Below are 14,984 nucleotides of genomic sequence, written 5' to 3' on the forward strand. Positions count from 1 at the left end.
GAAAAATCGTGTCCTGAAAATATTTCTTTAAACGTATGGTCTCATACTGTAGTGGAATTAAAACTATTTTGCAAACATCAAGCACTTCACATACCCAGGCATCAGTTATACACTCCTATCAGGCATGTGTCATTACACTGCCTTGTTGTTCTCACCTCATCTCTCCAGAGCTCGCATTTGTGGAGGTGTGTGTAGATGACACCCTCCCTCACGCCTCCACGGACACACTTCTCCCACCATCTCTGCTCCTCTGTTCTCTCCACACGTGTACCAGGTTCCCACAACAGCACTTGCACACTCTGTCTCCGAACTAGACATGCACCGACCCCACTGCGACCTTTGATGATACAAACTTATTAGCGCTTTTCCCTCATGTTATTATTGCTCGTACTTCTTATTATACAAGTCCCAAATGCACAATATTTGGAGGATATGTGAAAATGTGTAGCCCAAATAAAAATGTGGAGTGCTCTCTTATTTTTTTCAGTGGCTGTATATTTTAGACTGTTTCTTCTTAAAGGGATACTTCACCCAAAAATGGAAATTCTGTCATCGTTTACTCACCTTCGAGTTTGATTTGTATAAATGTATCTGTTCTTATGAACACAGAGAAAGATATTTACAAGAATTCTTATAACCAGACAGATTTTGCTCCCCATTGACTACCATAGTAGGGAAAAATACAATGGTAGTCAAAAATGCCCCAGAACTCTTTGCTGTCCTACAATCATCAAAATGTCTTCTTTTGTGCTCAACAGAACCGTAAATTTTCCTACAAGCGTAAATTTTCCTACAAGCTCAACCACTGGATGTCAAGTCAAGTCAAGTCAAGTCAAGTCAAGTCAGCTTTATTTATATAGCGCTTTTTACAATTTTCATTGTTACAAAGCAGCTGTACAAGAAAAAATGACTATAAGTAAAACATAAAAGGTTATGGAATTCAAAACACAGGTCAAATATCAGACACACAATAAATTACTATATGCAGAGTTAATTAAATAAGACTATCAAATTCTAGCAGCCCCCCCGGCCAGGCAAAACAGTGCAAAACAGTATGCAAACGGTGGCGAGGAACCCAAAACTCCATTGGAGGAGAAAAAAAACCTCGGAGGGAAACCAGGCCTAACCAGGGGATTCCAGTTCCCCTCTGGCAAAAACTGCAGCCTCTGCACAAGCTCAACAGTGCTTGCACAACAAGGCGAAAATAAAAAAAAATTAGATTTAAAATTATCATTAATAATCTAATAGTGGCTGAAGTTTTGTAGGGACGTCACTTCCTTCGTCCAGCATTTGTCAGGTCTAGGAATGGATTGCGCCCTGCCCGCTCCGCTCTTGTAACCTTGGAACAATGAGACAAGACTGGCTGAGAGTAGAGTACTGTTCTGCACTCTTTGATGCAACAAATGCATCAGTTGTTATTGGAAGTGTCCCTGGTTCCGGTTGATCTAACTAGTGCAGCCTAGATCTTTGAAATACATATATTATGATAATCTAGTGTATGCAAGATTAAAAAGATGCGTCTTTAGTCTAGATTTAAACTGACAGAGTGTGTCCGCCTCCCGGACATTGCAGGGAAGACTGTTCCAAAGTTTAGGCGCTAGATAGGAAAAGGATCTGCCGCCTGCACTTGATTTTGAAATTCTAGGTATTACCAACTGACCTGACGCCTGAGAGCGTAGTGCACGTGATGGACTATAATACGTAAGAAGTTCTCTCAAGTAGTGAGGAGCTAAACCATGCAAGGCTTTATAGGTAATAAGCAAGATTTTAAAATTTATGCGATGCTTTATAGGTAACCAGTGCAAGGTTGACAGAACCGGGCTAATATGCTCATACTTTTTTGTACGTGTAAGAACTCGAGCTGCCGCATTTTGGACCAGTTGGAGTTTTTGTAATAGGCCTGCAGGGCAACCACCTAATAGTGCATTACAGTAATCTAGTCTTGATGTCATAAAGGCATGTATAAGCTTCTCCGCATCTGATGATGACAGCATATGACGTAATTTAGATATATTTTTAAGATGGAAAAACGCAATCTTACAGGTTTTGGCGACCTGGTTCTCAAATGACAGAGTACTATCGAATATAAAGCCAAGATTCTTAGCTGAAGATGAGGGTTTTATGGAACATCCATCAATAGTTAAGCAGTATTCTTGGTTGTTACGTAGGGCGGTTTTCGGTCCGATAAGTAACACTTCAGTTTTGTCCGAGTTCAGTAATAAAAAATTGCTACTCATCCACTTTTTTATATCGACAATGCATTCCACTATTCGATGGAATTGCTGTGTTTCGTGAGGCTTCGAGGAAATATAAAGTTGCGTATCATCAGCATAGCAGTGAAAGCTTACTCCGTGTCGCTTTATTATATCTCCTAGGGGTAACATGTATAATGCGAAGAGCATAGGCCCTAGTACTGAGCCCTGTGGTACACCGTACTGGACTTGCGATTTGCGTGATACCTCATTGTTTATTTTTACATATTGGAAACGGTCGCATAAATAAGATCTAAGCCATTTCAAAGCTATTTCCTTAATACCGACATAATTTTCAAGTCTATGTAGGAGCATGCTGTGGTCAATGGTGTCGAATGCAGCACTAAGATCTAGCAGCACCAATAAGGAGATACAACCTCGGTCGGACGCCATAAACAGATCATTTGTAACTCTAATCAGAGCAGTCTCTGTACTGTAATGTGCTCTAAATCCAGACTGGAAATCTTCATTAATCTCATTCCTTTGGAGGAAGGAACATATTTGAGTTGAGACTACTTTTTCCAGAACTTTAGATAAGAAAGGTAGATTCGAAATAGGTCTATAGTTAACTAGTTCTCCAGGGTCCAGATGGGGTTTTTTGACAAGGGGCCTTATAACAGCCACCTTATATGCTTTAGGCACATGTCCTAATGTCAGAGATGAGTTAATAATGCTAAGTAGAGGATCTATAATTTCTGGGAGCATCTCTTTCAGAAGATTTGTAGGTATAGGGTCTAGCATGCATGTAGTCGATTTAGATGATCTAATGATTTTCGACAGTTCATCGTGATCTATAGTAGAAAATAAACGTAATTTCTCCTTAGGGGTGCTGTAGTAAGTCGTTTGTTCAGCGGGTTTCGCATCTGGTTGCATAGTTATAATTTTCTCTCGAATATCTTGGATTTTATTTGTGAAATAGTTCATAAAATCATCACTGCTATGCTGGTATACAGCAGCAGAAGTCGCTGACGATTTATTTTTGGTTAATTTAGCCACTGTATCAAATAAAAACCTAGGGTTATGCTGGTTTTCTTCTATTAGTGATGAAATGTAGGCGGATCGAGACGTTTTTAGGGCTTTCCTGTATTTTTTTGTACTATCCTTCCAGGCAGTACGAAATACCTCTAATTTAGTCTTTTTAAAGTTGCGCTCCATTTTTCGTGCCGCTTTCTTTAGAGCCTGAGTGTGTTCATTTTTCCACGGTGTCGGTCTGTCATTTTTAATCTTCTTTAAGCGCAAGGGAGCAACTATGTCTAGCGTTTCCGAGAAGGTGGCATTAATATTTTCAATAGTAAAGTCAAGATCTTCAACGTTATTACTCATGCTAGAGATTTGAGACAATTCAGACAAATTATCAAGAAACGCACCTTTTGTAGTCGAAGTTATTGTTCTACAATATTTGTAACTTGGAGTTTGATTTGCCACCATTGGGTATTGAAGCAAGCATGATACCAGATAATGATCTGAGATGTCTTCGCTCTGCTGAAGGATTTTAACATCGACCACGTTTATACCGTAAGACAAAATTAAATCTAAAGTATGATTACGAAGGTGAGTAGGTCCTGACACATGTTGACTAACGCCCATGGAGTTAAGAGTGTCTTTAAAAGCCATTCCTAAAGCATCGTTATCATTATCTACATGAATGTTAAAGTCACCAGCAACAAGGACTCTGTCTGCAGACAGTACTAGTTCTGATAAGAACCCACCAAAATCTTTAATAAAATCTGTGTGGTGCCCTGGAGGCCTATATACAATAGCCAGAATAAATTTTAAAGATGTTTTGTCCTTAATATTAGGTATTGATGCATCAAGTACCATGACTTCAAAAGAATTATATTTAGGATTAGACTTCTGAGAAATGCTAAAAGAGTTACGGTAAAGTGCAGCAACACCTCCCCCTCTGCCTTTTAGGCGAGGCTCGTGTGTATAATAGTAATCTTGGGGGACAGACTCATTTAACGCAATATAGTCATCTGGCTTTAGCCATGTTTCTGTTAGACAGAGCATGTCTATTTTATGATCTGTTATCATGTCAATGTACCATACGGTTTCTTTTAATGCATCACAACTACAGGACCCATTCAACAGTTTGTTTATTTAATCAAATTAACATACAACAAAATTCAACAAATCGTTTATTTAATACAATTATTATACAGTAAAATAATGACACAAGTGAATATTAACATAAATTAGATCAAATATAAATAGTTATATTATTAGACACTAGCCAAACACAAACTGGAAGTTAACTGTGGGTCAACCACGCGCACGTCCGATGAAACGCTCTATACAACTATAACAATTAATACCCAAGCTACTTTTTAAAATTGTAATATATTTAGGATAATGCAAACTTCTTCGGGAAATGGAAATGTATGGTTTTACTGTGTAAACAAAAGAACAATTACCAGGAAGATTTGGCAGAAACTAACTGAGCCAAAAACGAATGAGATATTTGAGTGGGAGGTGATGGTGCGTCCAGAGTCACACATCTATTAGATGACCCTGTAACACAAAGGTCTGTTGCTAGACACTAATAAGTCATCATTAATTATTTGCTTATCTATGCATTTCTGACCACTTGGTCTTGGTACCCTGAAGCACTGAAAAGCCAAAAATCCTGTATCTAAATTCTCAATTTGACCTCAAATTCTTGGCTCACTTTTTTAACCAAAGCTTCTGGAATTTGGGTTACACAGAAATCTGTTCTGAGAAATCTGCTCTCATGCTCAGCTATCGCGAGCAGTCTTCAGTAAACTCTTTTGAGTGTATCATTGAAAGGTAATGCGTGAGGTCAGCGTCCAGGTCAAAGATTGAGTATGTAGGTGATGATGTGGGAACAGTGTCTGTGTCTGTAGGTCTTGACCTGGGCATGTGTGTCCAAGCAGAAAGTGAGGAGAATAGTGATGGTCTGCAGTGTGAGGCCTGGTGTCATCAAAACACCTCCTCAGATAAGAGACGAGGTGTGAGGAGCACATGAGTGAACAGGGTCACTAGACGGTCGTCGCTTAATGCAATTCTGATCTATTTACCTTTTACACTGTGATAGAAAACATAAATATGAATGCAATTATCATATCACACTTAAACTGTAAACAATTTACCGGCAGTACAAAACAGTAAGTTTACTTTGTCTGCTTGGTCCTCACCTTGCTTTACCATATGTTGTGGAGGTGTGGTTGATTCAATCTCTATGTGATAAATACACTGCAATTCCAAACATGACAGTCTAAGAGCTTTATGGTGATTTATGCAGGTATGAAATTACATAAGGGTGAGTAAATGATGACAGAATGTTCAATTTTGAGTGAACTATCCCTTTAAATCCTTGTATGTATTAGATATATCAGATCTATGCATTGTTACATGAAAAGAGAACCAACACCAGTGAAATATCGTTGTAGAAAAAATACTTTGAAAATGAAATGATCAGATCCTTTGATTATTAAAATAAATAATTATTTTTATTTCTCCATCAGTCATTTGGATGCAGGCATAGTCATCCAAACAACAACATATAGCACAAATGTTTTAGACCAATATTCCTCGGCGAAGAAGGATTTTTAGAATCTCACATTAGTTCCAAAGGAGTTGGAAGTGTAGGCGGAAAATAACAACGGGCTGCTCCCTTTGAAAAAGAGTGATAACTTTGAGCCTCTGCCAAACTGAAAATATTTTCACTTTGAAACTACGCTGGTATTTGAATCGCTTAAAATTAGGCCTATTTCACTATAAAAAGTATGTAGCTGTGATTTTTTTAAATTCTGTAAATTGCAAACAATATTTCTCCCAAATGTGAAATAACAAATATTGTTTGTATTTGCATTTATTTTCAGACACTGAAATTGGAGAAACAGGTCAAAATAACAGAAAAGTGTCTTCGAATACTGCAGGGAAAACACGTTCATATTTACATTTAAGCAATACTATTTGTACATGTATTTAGAAAATCCTCTGATATCCTTGATATTTATCACAGTTTTCATGCACTCAGTCTTTCATAATGTTGTTGGATGACTTTGTCACTCCTAGGTTGGATTTTGCTTTATATAAACCGTTTTCATCGGATGCGCGATCAGGTTAGTGTCTAATGTAACTATTTATATTTCATTTCATTTATGTTCATATTTATTTATATGATCATTTAACTGTATAATAATTGTATTGAATAAAAGATTTGTTGAATTTTGTTCTTTTTATTAAATATAGGCCTTTTCAATTTCTTGAATGGGTCCTGAGTCCATCAATACGCATTTAAACAAACCGTATGGTACATTGCTTGGTATGGCAGTCTAAATTCAAAATGTTGGAAAGACAAGTTTAGCCAAGTACGGTTCTTCTCGGTTTCTTTTGAATGTTTATAGAAATAATGTACATGCACTTTATTGTTGGTAAATGTGCACCGAAAGTTAAGCAGGAGGAGGTCACAAAAGGGCAGTAACGTTTGTTTATGTTGTTAAGATGAAACCGTCTATATACATAAAAGACATTATATACTTTATTATAGAGTACTCAACACAAGTCTTGCAAATTATCAACTAGAGATACATTCAGATACATTATCAACAAATTGAAATTAGAAATGACAATAATAAGATGTATTGCACATTACAGGGGGGTCAGGCTATATCTGGTGTGGGAACCGGGATGCGGGTTGTGGTGCGTGTCTTGTGTAACTGGGTGCCAGCAGACAGAGCAGAGGAAGGTGAGAGAAGTGTGTCCGGGGAGGTGTGAGGGCTGGTGGCTCCACACACACCTCCTCAAATGAGCTGAGGTGTGATGCTAATGTGAGAAAATCTGGGTCACTGAAATGAACACACTGACCATGAACATAGGTCAACCTCAAAATGGAAGGTTTATGGAAACATTTCATTTTCCTCCGGTTACCTGCGGTTACCAAAGTATGTCTGGATAAGATCATATTTTGACCTCTTCAGACCAGTTTCTGAATCAAATATGCAGTATCCCTTGGCACTCATGAGACACGAGTGAATCAAGGCTGTTTGATGCCCATGCCAAGGAAACTTTTATTGCTCAGAGTTTGCTCTACAATATTTGATGGAGTTTTCTGTATATGCTTCATTTAAATATGAAGTTTAGTCTTGGACATTTCTCATAAAATTGCATAGAAGAAATGAAAACAGAAACAAATTAGACAATTGTGTAGAATATAATAAGAGTATGGTGCTGCAAAAGGAATGTAGATTGTAGGTAAAATATTCTGGAAGAGCTGATGAGAAATGTTCAAGTTCATATTGAAATCTTCAATGATATTGACTTTTAATTGCTGAAATGGCAAATCTGAGCTGAGTTCATGACATTGTCAAGATCTCTTTAAAAATGATATTGGAGACTGTGAGATATTTGGATCATTTTTCTAATGAAATTGTCAATTTTTCCAATGCATCTTATCAATATTAAATAGATCTTGTCTTGTCTATGTTTGGTTCTGACTCTTAAAACAGTATTGTCTACAAATTTTACCGCTTTAAAATACGATTCCTCAAAACTTAAAATAACAAAACACAAAGATACTTGTTAACGGATTTAAAAGAAGAAAAAATAAATCGTTTTGAGATTGGTAACTATTCCATGATTCTTCTATAGCCTCATTTCTGGGAATGAAGGAACAGACATTTTATGCAAAATGACCTGCATCTATGATTCTTACTTCATTTAAATGTTACTTCATGTAAATTGTGGTTTGCATAAGATTTAAAGGGGATCTTACTAAGGTTTCAAACATAAGGAGTGCCCCCTGCTGGATGTTTTTTCAATTGATTCACATTATGTGGACTAACTAAGACTAAATAATGTATGTACATCTGGGTGGATCAGATTTGAATAAGAACATTCATGCTGATGTGGGAAAACTGATGTCGGTTCTGGGACATGCAGAGGAGCAGAAAGGGGGGGAGAAATGAACCCGTGGAGGTGTGAGGACCGGTGCCTTCAGTCACACCTCCTCAAATGAACCGAGGCGTGATGCTTATGTAGATGTGAGAATGACTGGGTCACTGGAATAGAACAGAACTTGACACTCTGACCATGAGCTGAGGTAAAGGTAAAAACTAGCCATTTTAACTTAATAATTAAACCCAACTTAATAAAGAAAGCAAATAGGGAGAGATGTATTAACTATATTTTGGTGTAATTCACAGACCAATGAAAGAAAAGCGTATAAGAACTATGATTTTCAGACATTATTGTCCCTTTCACGTTTTTTGTAAAACACTTTACAAAAAATATAATCCATTGACTTTAGTAAATACATATACTAACATGAACTAACAATGTGCAAAATAGTTCTTGCAACATTGACTTTTGAGCATTATAAAATCAATATAAATAAGATTATTAATTGTTATTTATTAAAATAATTTGTGCGTTAACCAATGCTTACAGACTTTTGATGTTTAACGTGTATTTGCTAAATTAACATGTTTGCTTTAGAACAGCTGTTGAAGTAGTTTAGTAAACTCACGTAAAGTATTACGGACAATTCCACTCAAATCTTGTTAGAAGTGTGATAGGACAGAAAAGGGGACTGTCCGTGACATGTATGTAGGTACCATTTTTGTTTTATTCTAACTTTAATTCCACATGAAACATTTACAATTTGGTTCCAGGAGACACACATCAGTAGGTCAGGAAATTGCACTAAGTAATTTGCCAGAGGTGAAACACAGGGTTATAAAGGCAATGAGGCTTGTGAGAAACGGTTAAGCTATAAATGCAATTGTAGTCCTTATACAGCAACAGTTTTACCAAAATGCATCTTTATTTTGACAAACACAACATTGAGCTGATATTACATTTAAACTGATTTACAGTCACGTAAAGCAAGATCAATATGTTTATAAAGCCATTTTTAAAAGTAGGAAACAGAAATAGTGTATTCATATTTTAAGATAAAAAAGTTTAAGAAGTATATATTATAATGTGTGTCGATTGGTTCTTGATTTTAATTAGAATTATTTTTTAATAAATTAGCTCAAATTCATATTTTCTTGAATCAATAAAATAAAAATATTAAAATATTTGTATCAACACAAAAAGCAAGTCTTGTGACATAATGCAGTTCAAAACAAAACATGATCAACAAAACCCTGATCTGCTTAATTAAAAATATACAGTATACGCATATTTCTTCGTTGTTTCTTTATTTTTTAACAGCAAATCTAAAGCAAAATGAAAATGAAGCAATGAATCTGAAAAAGTTATGGAATTTCCCCTCAAATACTTCACTGCATGCAAGACATTCAATGATTAAGTCTTGATCTTGGCTTGAGGGAAGGGTTATGGGCTGGTCACCGCATTGTTAAAATATTTCAAAAACATATATAACTTCATCATCATTCAAAACCAGACACACGTAGCTTAAATGAAAACCAAAGTCAATTTTAGTCATCAGCTAACATTATGTGACACAGGCCTACTTATGCTTTAATAGAAGCCATGCATGTTAATGTGTATCATTTCATCCCGCGTTTTAAAGAAAAACATAACATAATGAATTGCAAATTTTGAGATTTGATAGATACGGAGTACTCAGACTAATCATGATAATGTTGTTTCAAATTAAGGATTTGTATTGACTAGCTTTAAAGAAAACACATTTGTCTGGCATGGGGAGCAGAGGGCTGGTGATTACTGACATTCCTGACCATGGGGGAGAAGATTTTTTAAGAGCTCATAGTGGCAGGGGGTTTCCAAGACTCTGAGATCAGCAAATGTTAAAACAGACTGGGACTAGACAGATCCCCATAAGCCAGAAGACTCCCAAATGAACAGAATAAACAACATGCCTCTTATTGCCACCCTGGATGCCATCTATATACAGTGATGATGGCATCGATTAGTGCCAGCACTTTACTGGAGATTTACATTTATGTAATTTAGTGCCAATTGTTTGTTCAAAGATAAATAATCATTAAACATTAACAAGTCTTTATCATTACAGAAAAAAATATATAAAATCTATCTATCTATCTATCTATCTATCTATCTATCTATCTATCTATCTATCTATCTATCTATCTATCTATCTATCTATCTATCTATCTATCTATCTATCTATCTATCTATCTATCTATCTATCTATCTATCTATCTATCTATCTATCTATCTATCTATCTATCTATCTATCTATCTATCTATCTATCTATCTATCTATCTATCTATCTATCTACCTACCTACCTACCTACCTACCTACCTACCTACCTACCTACCTACCTACCTACCTACCTACCTACCTACCTATCTATCTATCTATCTATCTATTTTTCTATCCATCCATCCATCCATCCATCTACCTACCCCGATCGCGTAGCCTACTTGTTCGTCATCTCCTCGGTAATTAGATTAGTAACGCAAACACTTCAGTTTCATTAACGTTATTTGATGATCTCATTACGCGTTATCTCTGTTGAAGTAATAGCACGTCGCTATCTCGCGCTGTCCATTTGTGCCTTTTGCCTAACGCGGGTCAGTTTGCTGGCCCTGCAGGAGGTCCACGTGACGCAGTCTCGCAAATTTGCTTCTCCAAACGGAGCAACGGAGTCCATCAAGCCCCCATTAGGACCTCATTAAATTCGCTTAGTGAGATTTTTTGCACCCTTCTTAACGGGCTGAGGTGCGAACGCGTGCTTTAGCACAAACAGCGCTCGAGGCGTCATGACTGACCGGAGATCGGTTTTTCATTTTGGGGAGTTGGTGATTCTGGTAGGTGTATGAGTTAAGAGCTGTCTTCCGATCGCTGGATGCTGTTGGTAAGAAGTGATAGACATTAAGAATGGAGAAGACAACACGTTTACGCAGTCTACTAATAAGAAAAAAAGACCTTTTGCATTGTAAAGAGATGTAAAAGTAGCCGAAAATTAAACTTCCCTTCTGAAAAAAAACAATAGAACCATAACACAATAGAAAATCTATGTTTACATTGAGAATTGTATTATTTTAATGGAAATATAATGGTGTCTGGTATGTGATGTTTTGTGGTATTATCTGAAACACGGGAACCAATAGAACATCATTTTGGATTAATGCCTAAAACACACTTCAAAAAGAGATTTTTTTCATGGTTTTTATGTAAAAGCTAATTGTCATATTTTAATGGAAACTAAAAGCATTTCTGTGATGGTTTCTTCTTTTTATCAGACTTTTAGTTCATCAATTATTACAGTGTTTAGGTCCCTGCTGAAACAATCGAAAACATCACACGCATTGGGTTTGGTTATGATGGGCTGTAACGGGAATTGTGGCAATTGGTATAATACAAACTATGATGGTCTCTACACATTTAAATAGCCTAACATAAAGGATTTTTGTAATGATAAACGGATCGTGGTTTTAATGAATACAAATTAGACTTAGTATTTTTTTAGCAGGAATGTATAGAAATCCAATGTTAATTTTCAAACCGCTGTCAATGTTTCATCGTTTCCAGTCTTAATTTAAAGTAGCCTCAAAACCTAATAACTAACTAACTAGGCCTATATTATATATGGTCCCTCTCCTGTGACGCCCCCCCTGTCCTCTTTCTCGCAGATGGTGTGCAAGTTTGCCCCTCTGTGTTGTTGCAATAACCTCGGGGTACCAGATTTCTCACCCTCACGCTGGGGCGCACTGTTTATACAACTGGAGAAGCCTTCACACCAAAATGTCTATAGCAGCCTCTATCCCGATCATTTGGCAAACAGCACCACAACCTCCCCAAACCCCCTCCTAAAAAAAGCTGAAGTCATTTGGCACTGGCACCAGCGTTCTGCCTCCGCCCCTGCGGCTCCAGCTTTATATAAACCCCGAGAGCGTCTCCGCTTCATTCATTCACTTCCCTGCGGAGGACAGCGACTCAACTTCCAGCTACAGGACCATCGCTCGGAGTTCTTCCAAACCAGCACTATTTGGGACTATCAGCCCACGAAAACAGACATGAATTCTGTGTGTTTTGCCGCTCCTCTTTCTAACACAATGAAGATGCATCAGCCAAACAGCAGGTGAGTCTCCTATAGGCTACTCCATCTTTTCTATTTGTTATGTAATATAATTTTATCAATGAGCTTGTGTGAAATACAAGTTAAAAGCACACGGGTTCAATACATTGCGATATATTGAAAAGTATTGTAATTGTGACGATGCTTATTAGCATATTAAAATAAAATTGTTTATTCGATCGTAAATTTATGTAGAATATCACATTTTTATCTGAAATGTTAGTCTCTTTGTCTTATGTGATCGTTTGATTGACACTGACCATTGCTCGCGTCTGTTTCACAGCCCAGCTTCCCTGTGGAGACCGTGGCTCGTGACCATAAAGGATGCGCAAACTGAATGCCGGAGAACGAAGCTGGCTTGTGTAAGTTTTTCCCACCAGTTTCAAATGGAATCTCATCGTTAGTGCAATGTTACTGAAGTCGAAAAACACACAATCCCACAATAAACTGGACTTCTGGTGTAATTTATCAGTCCACAGCTAATAACAGCACCTGCAAGAAAAAACGAATGCAATTTACACTATGTAAACTTTAATCTCAACAATATGGTGACTCATAGAGATCATTAAAGCCAGCAGCAGGTAACTTGAAAGCGTCAGACAGGCATGTGGTGAGCATTAGGCCCGCTACGCCCGAGCAGAAGGTGTGACTGTCAAGCTGTTTCATTGACACCGAGCCACGCATTGACACAAAGTGAGGCTGAGAGCAACTGCAGCACCAGAGACACTCTGCCATATGGCACCACTGTCCGAGTGTGAACGCTGAGCCTGTGCCCGGAGACGAGGTGTAGGAAAAAACAGCTCCCAGAGAGCAAGCGGACACTTGCCAAGATTTAAGTAGACACCTCTGGGTTTGGGGAGGCAGTTGGAATTAGTTTCCCACAAACACTTTAGCCTGACACCAGCTTTCGCATCCTGCCCTGGGTGTTATGCACCCACGAAGCTGGCAGGGATATTACCTCATAAACAATGGACAGGAAGCGTTGTTTGACGGTTTGCATTTTGTGCATGTGGTCTTACACGTCTTTATTCTCTCTTTACAGCCTTACGCCAGGCCAGAAGTACATAGCAACACTGCAACAGATGGCAAAACGCAGTCTTTCCAGCACCCTGTCAGGTCAGTGCACTTTTTATTTTGGTTGTGCAATGGTTTTGTTTTGGAATGTGATTTAAACCATTAAAGACTAATTCTTTTCAAATAAGGCTTATTTTAATGGTGAAAACCTCATCTTGCACCCAAGCGCTTGTTTTATTATTTTCAAATTGATTGTTGATGTTAGTTTTCATGTAACATTATAATAACAGTGTTTTTATTTGTGTCTTAGGCTTTACTGGCCCAGATCAAAGTCTTTTGACTACCTCTTCAGCGATGGCGAAGCTCTGCTCCGAAATTTCCCTGTGCAGGCCACCATCAACTTTTATGATGAGTCGGACAGTGAGGATGAGGAAGACAGTTGTGAGGACGATGAAGACAGCGACAATGAAGAGTGTCTTAAACTTAACGGACACTTCACCAGCTACAACTGAGTCTTCAGATTCATCCTTGTTTGTAACTGTAAGGTTCTGTGATTTTAGGATGCTGAGAAGTTCACAAACTCAATATAGTCACTGGATAAGACCAACTTATATGCTCCATCAGAGAAGTCAATGCATTCAAAATTCAGTGCGGGGCAATTTTATTTTGTCTCGGAACAGAACAGATTCCAGATTCCTGTTGGGAACAGCAAAGTGCATTCCCACATTGGGAAGTGTTGTTTCAGATGTATCTCAGGGTTCCTGCCTTTTTTTTGTACATAAAAGTCTATTTGTATTCTATTATTCACATGCTTAACTTATGATGTTTGTGTATATATGTATTTATGCCAGATTTTCTACTTTTGTACTTTTGAGTTAAAATAAAAACTATTTAAATGAGTGCAAACCTTGTCTTTACTCGTTTTTTTGGGCTTCAGATAAATGTCTTTTTTTAACTGACTCGTGTTTCTTTGATGTTGTCAGACCCTATCTTTTGGCTAGAAGGGGGTCTGCTGTTTGTCCAGGTTTCAAAGAAAAGAGGTTTGATAAAGGACAAGGATAATGTCCTCTTAAGAGAGTCTGAAGATTTGAAAAGTCACAATCAACCAATACCCAATTGGTTTGTTTTAATGGCTCTATGAATTGAAAAATATGAAATTGTTAACAATATTAAAAAACACCTTTCTCAATTATGCTGCTCTGTTCTCTATATTTAACTCTGTACCTGCTTGGAAACATAACTTTGTATACTTTGTCATAGACTCCGAATGTTCAATTATTGCATGTTTGTAAGTCGCTTTGGATAACTGCATCTGCTAATAAATATAAATGAAAATTCACAGGTCCTTCATAAAAAAATATTAAAAAGGCACAGTCCCGGTTTCGCAGACAAGGCTTAGCTTAAACCAGAACTATGCCTTAGTTAAATTAGGATGTTTAGTCGTTTTATTAAAATGCTGTAGATAAAAATATTACTAGTGTGCTACTTGAGGCAAAACAATGTGATGACAAATTTTAAGATATCAGGGCCATTTATTTTTAGTTTAGTTAAATGTTTTAGTCTAATGCTGCCTTCACTTGCTCTCGGAAATTCGATTATTCACACTTTTTAAATAATGTATGCTCTTTTTATTGTTAGCAGAAACTTGTAATGTTTTAACGCTACTACGTCGTTATTAACATTAATGTTTTAATGTTACTAAATCAAGACGTTACT

General features: G+C 37.2%; 1 protein-coding gene across 1 annotated transcript; it reads left to right on the forward strand.

Annotated features, from left to right (window-relative positions):
• Positions 1–10,935: 10,935 nt before the first annotated feature.
• ripply1 (ripply transcriptional repressor 1) lies at positions 10,936–14,171 on the forward strand (the record flags this gene model as incomplete). The annotated part of the gene is given in 9 exon segments (XM_079487072.1): positions 10,936–10,983; positions 11,961–11,996; positions 12,000–12,029; positions 12,031–12,118; positions 12,121–12,176; positions 12,178–12,257; positions 12,538–12,616; positions 13,297–13,370; positions 13,579–14,171. Coding segments are annotated over 9 exon segments (693 nt in total). The 3' UTR covers positions 13,781–14,171.
• Positions 14,172–14,984: the final 813 nt, after the last annotated feature.

Source organism: Barbatula barbatula (genome assembly GCF_947034865.1).
Source record: "Barbatula barbatula genome assembly, chromosome: 22".
In the NCBI taxonomy this organism is placed as follows: domain Eukaryota; kingdom Metazoa; phylum Chordata; class Actinopteri; order Cypriniformes; family Nemacheilidae; genus Barbatula; species Barbatula barbatula.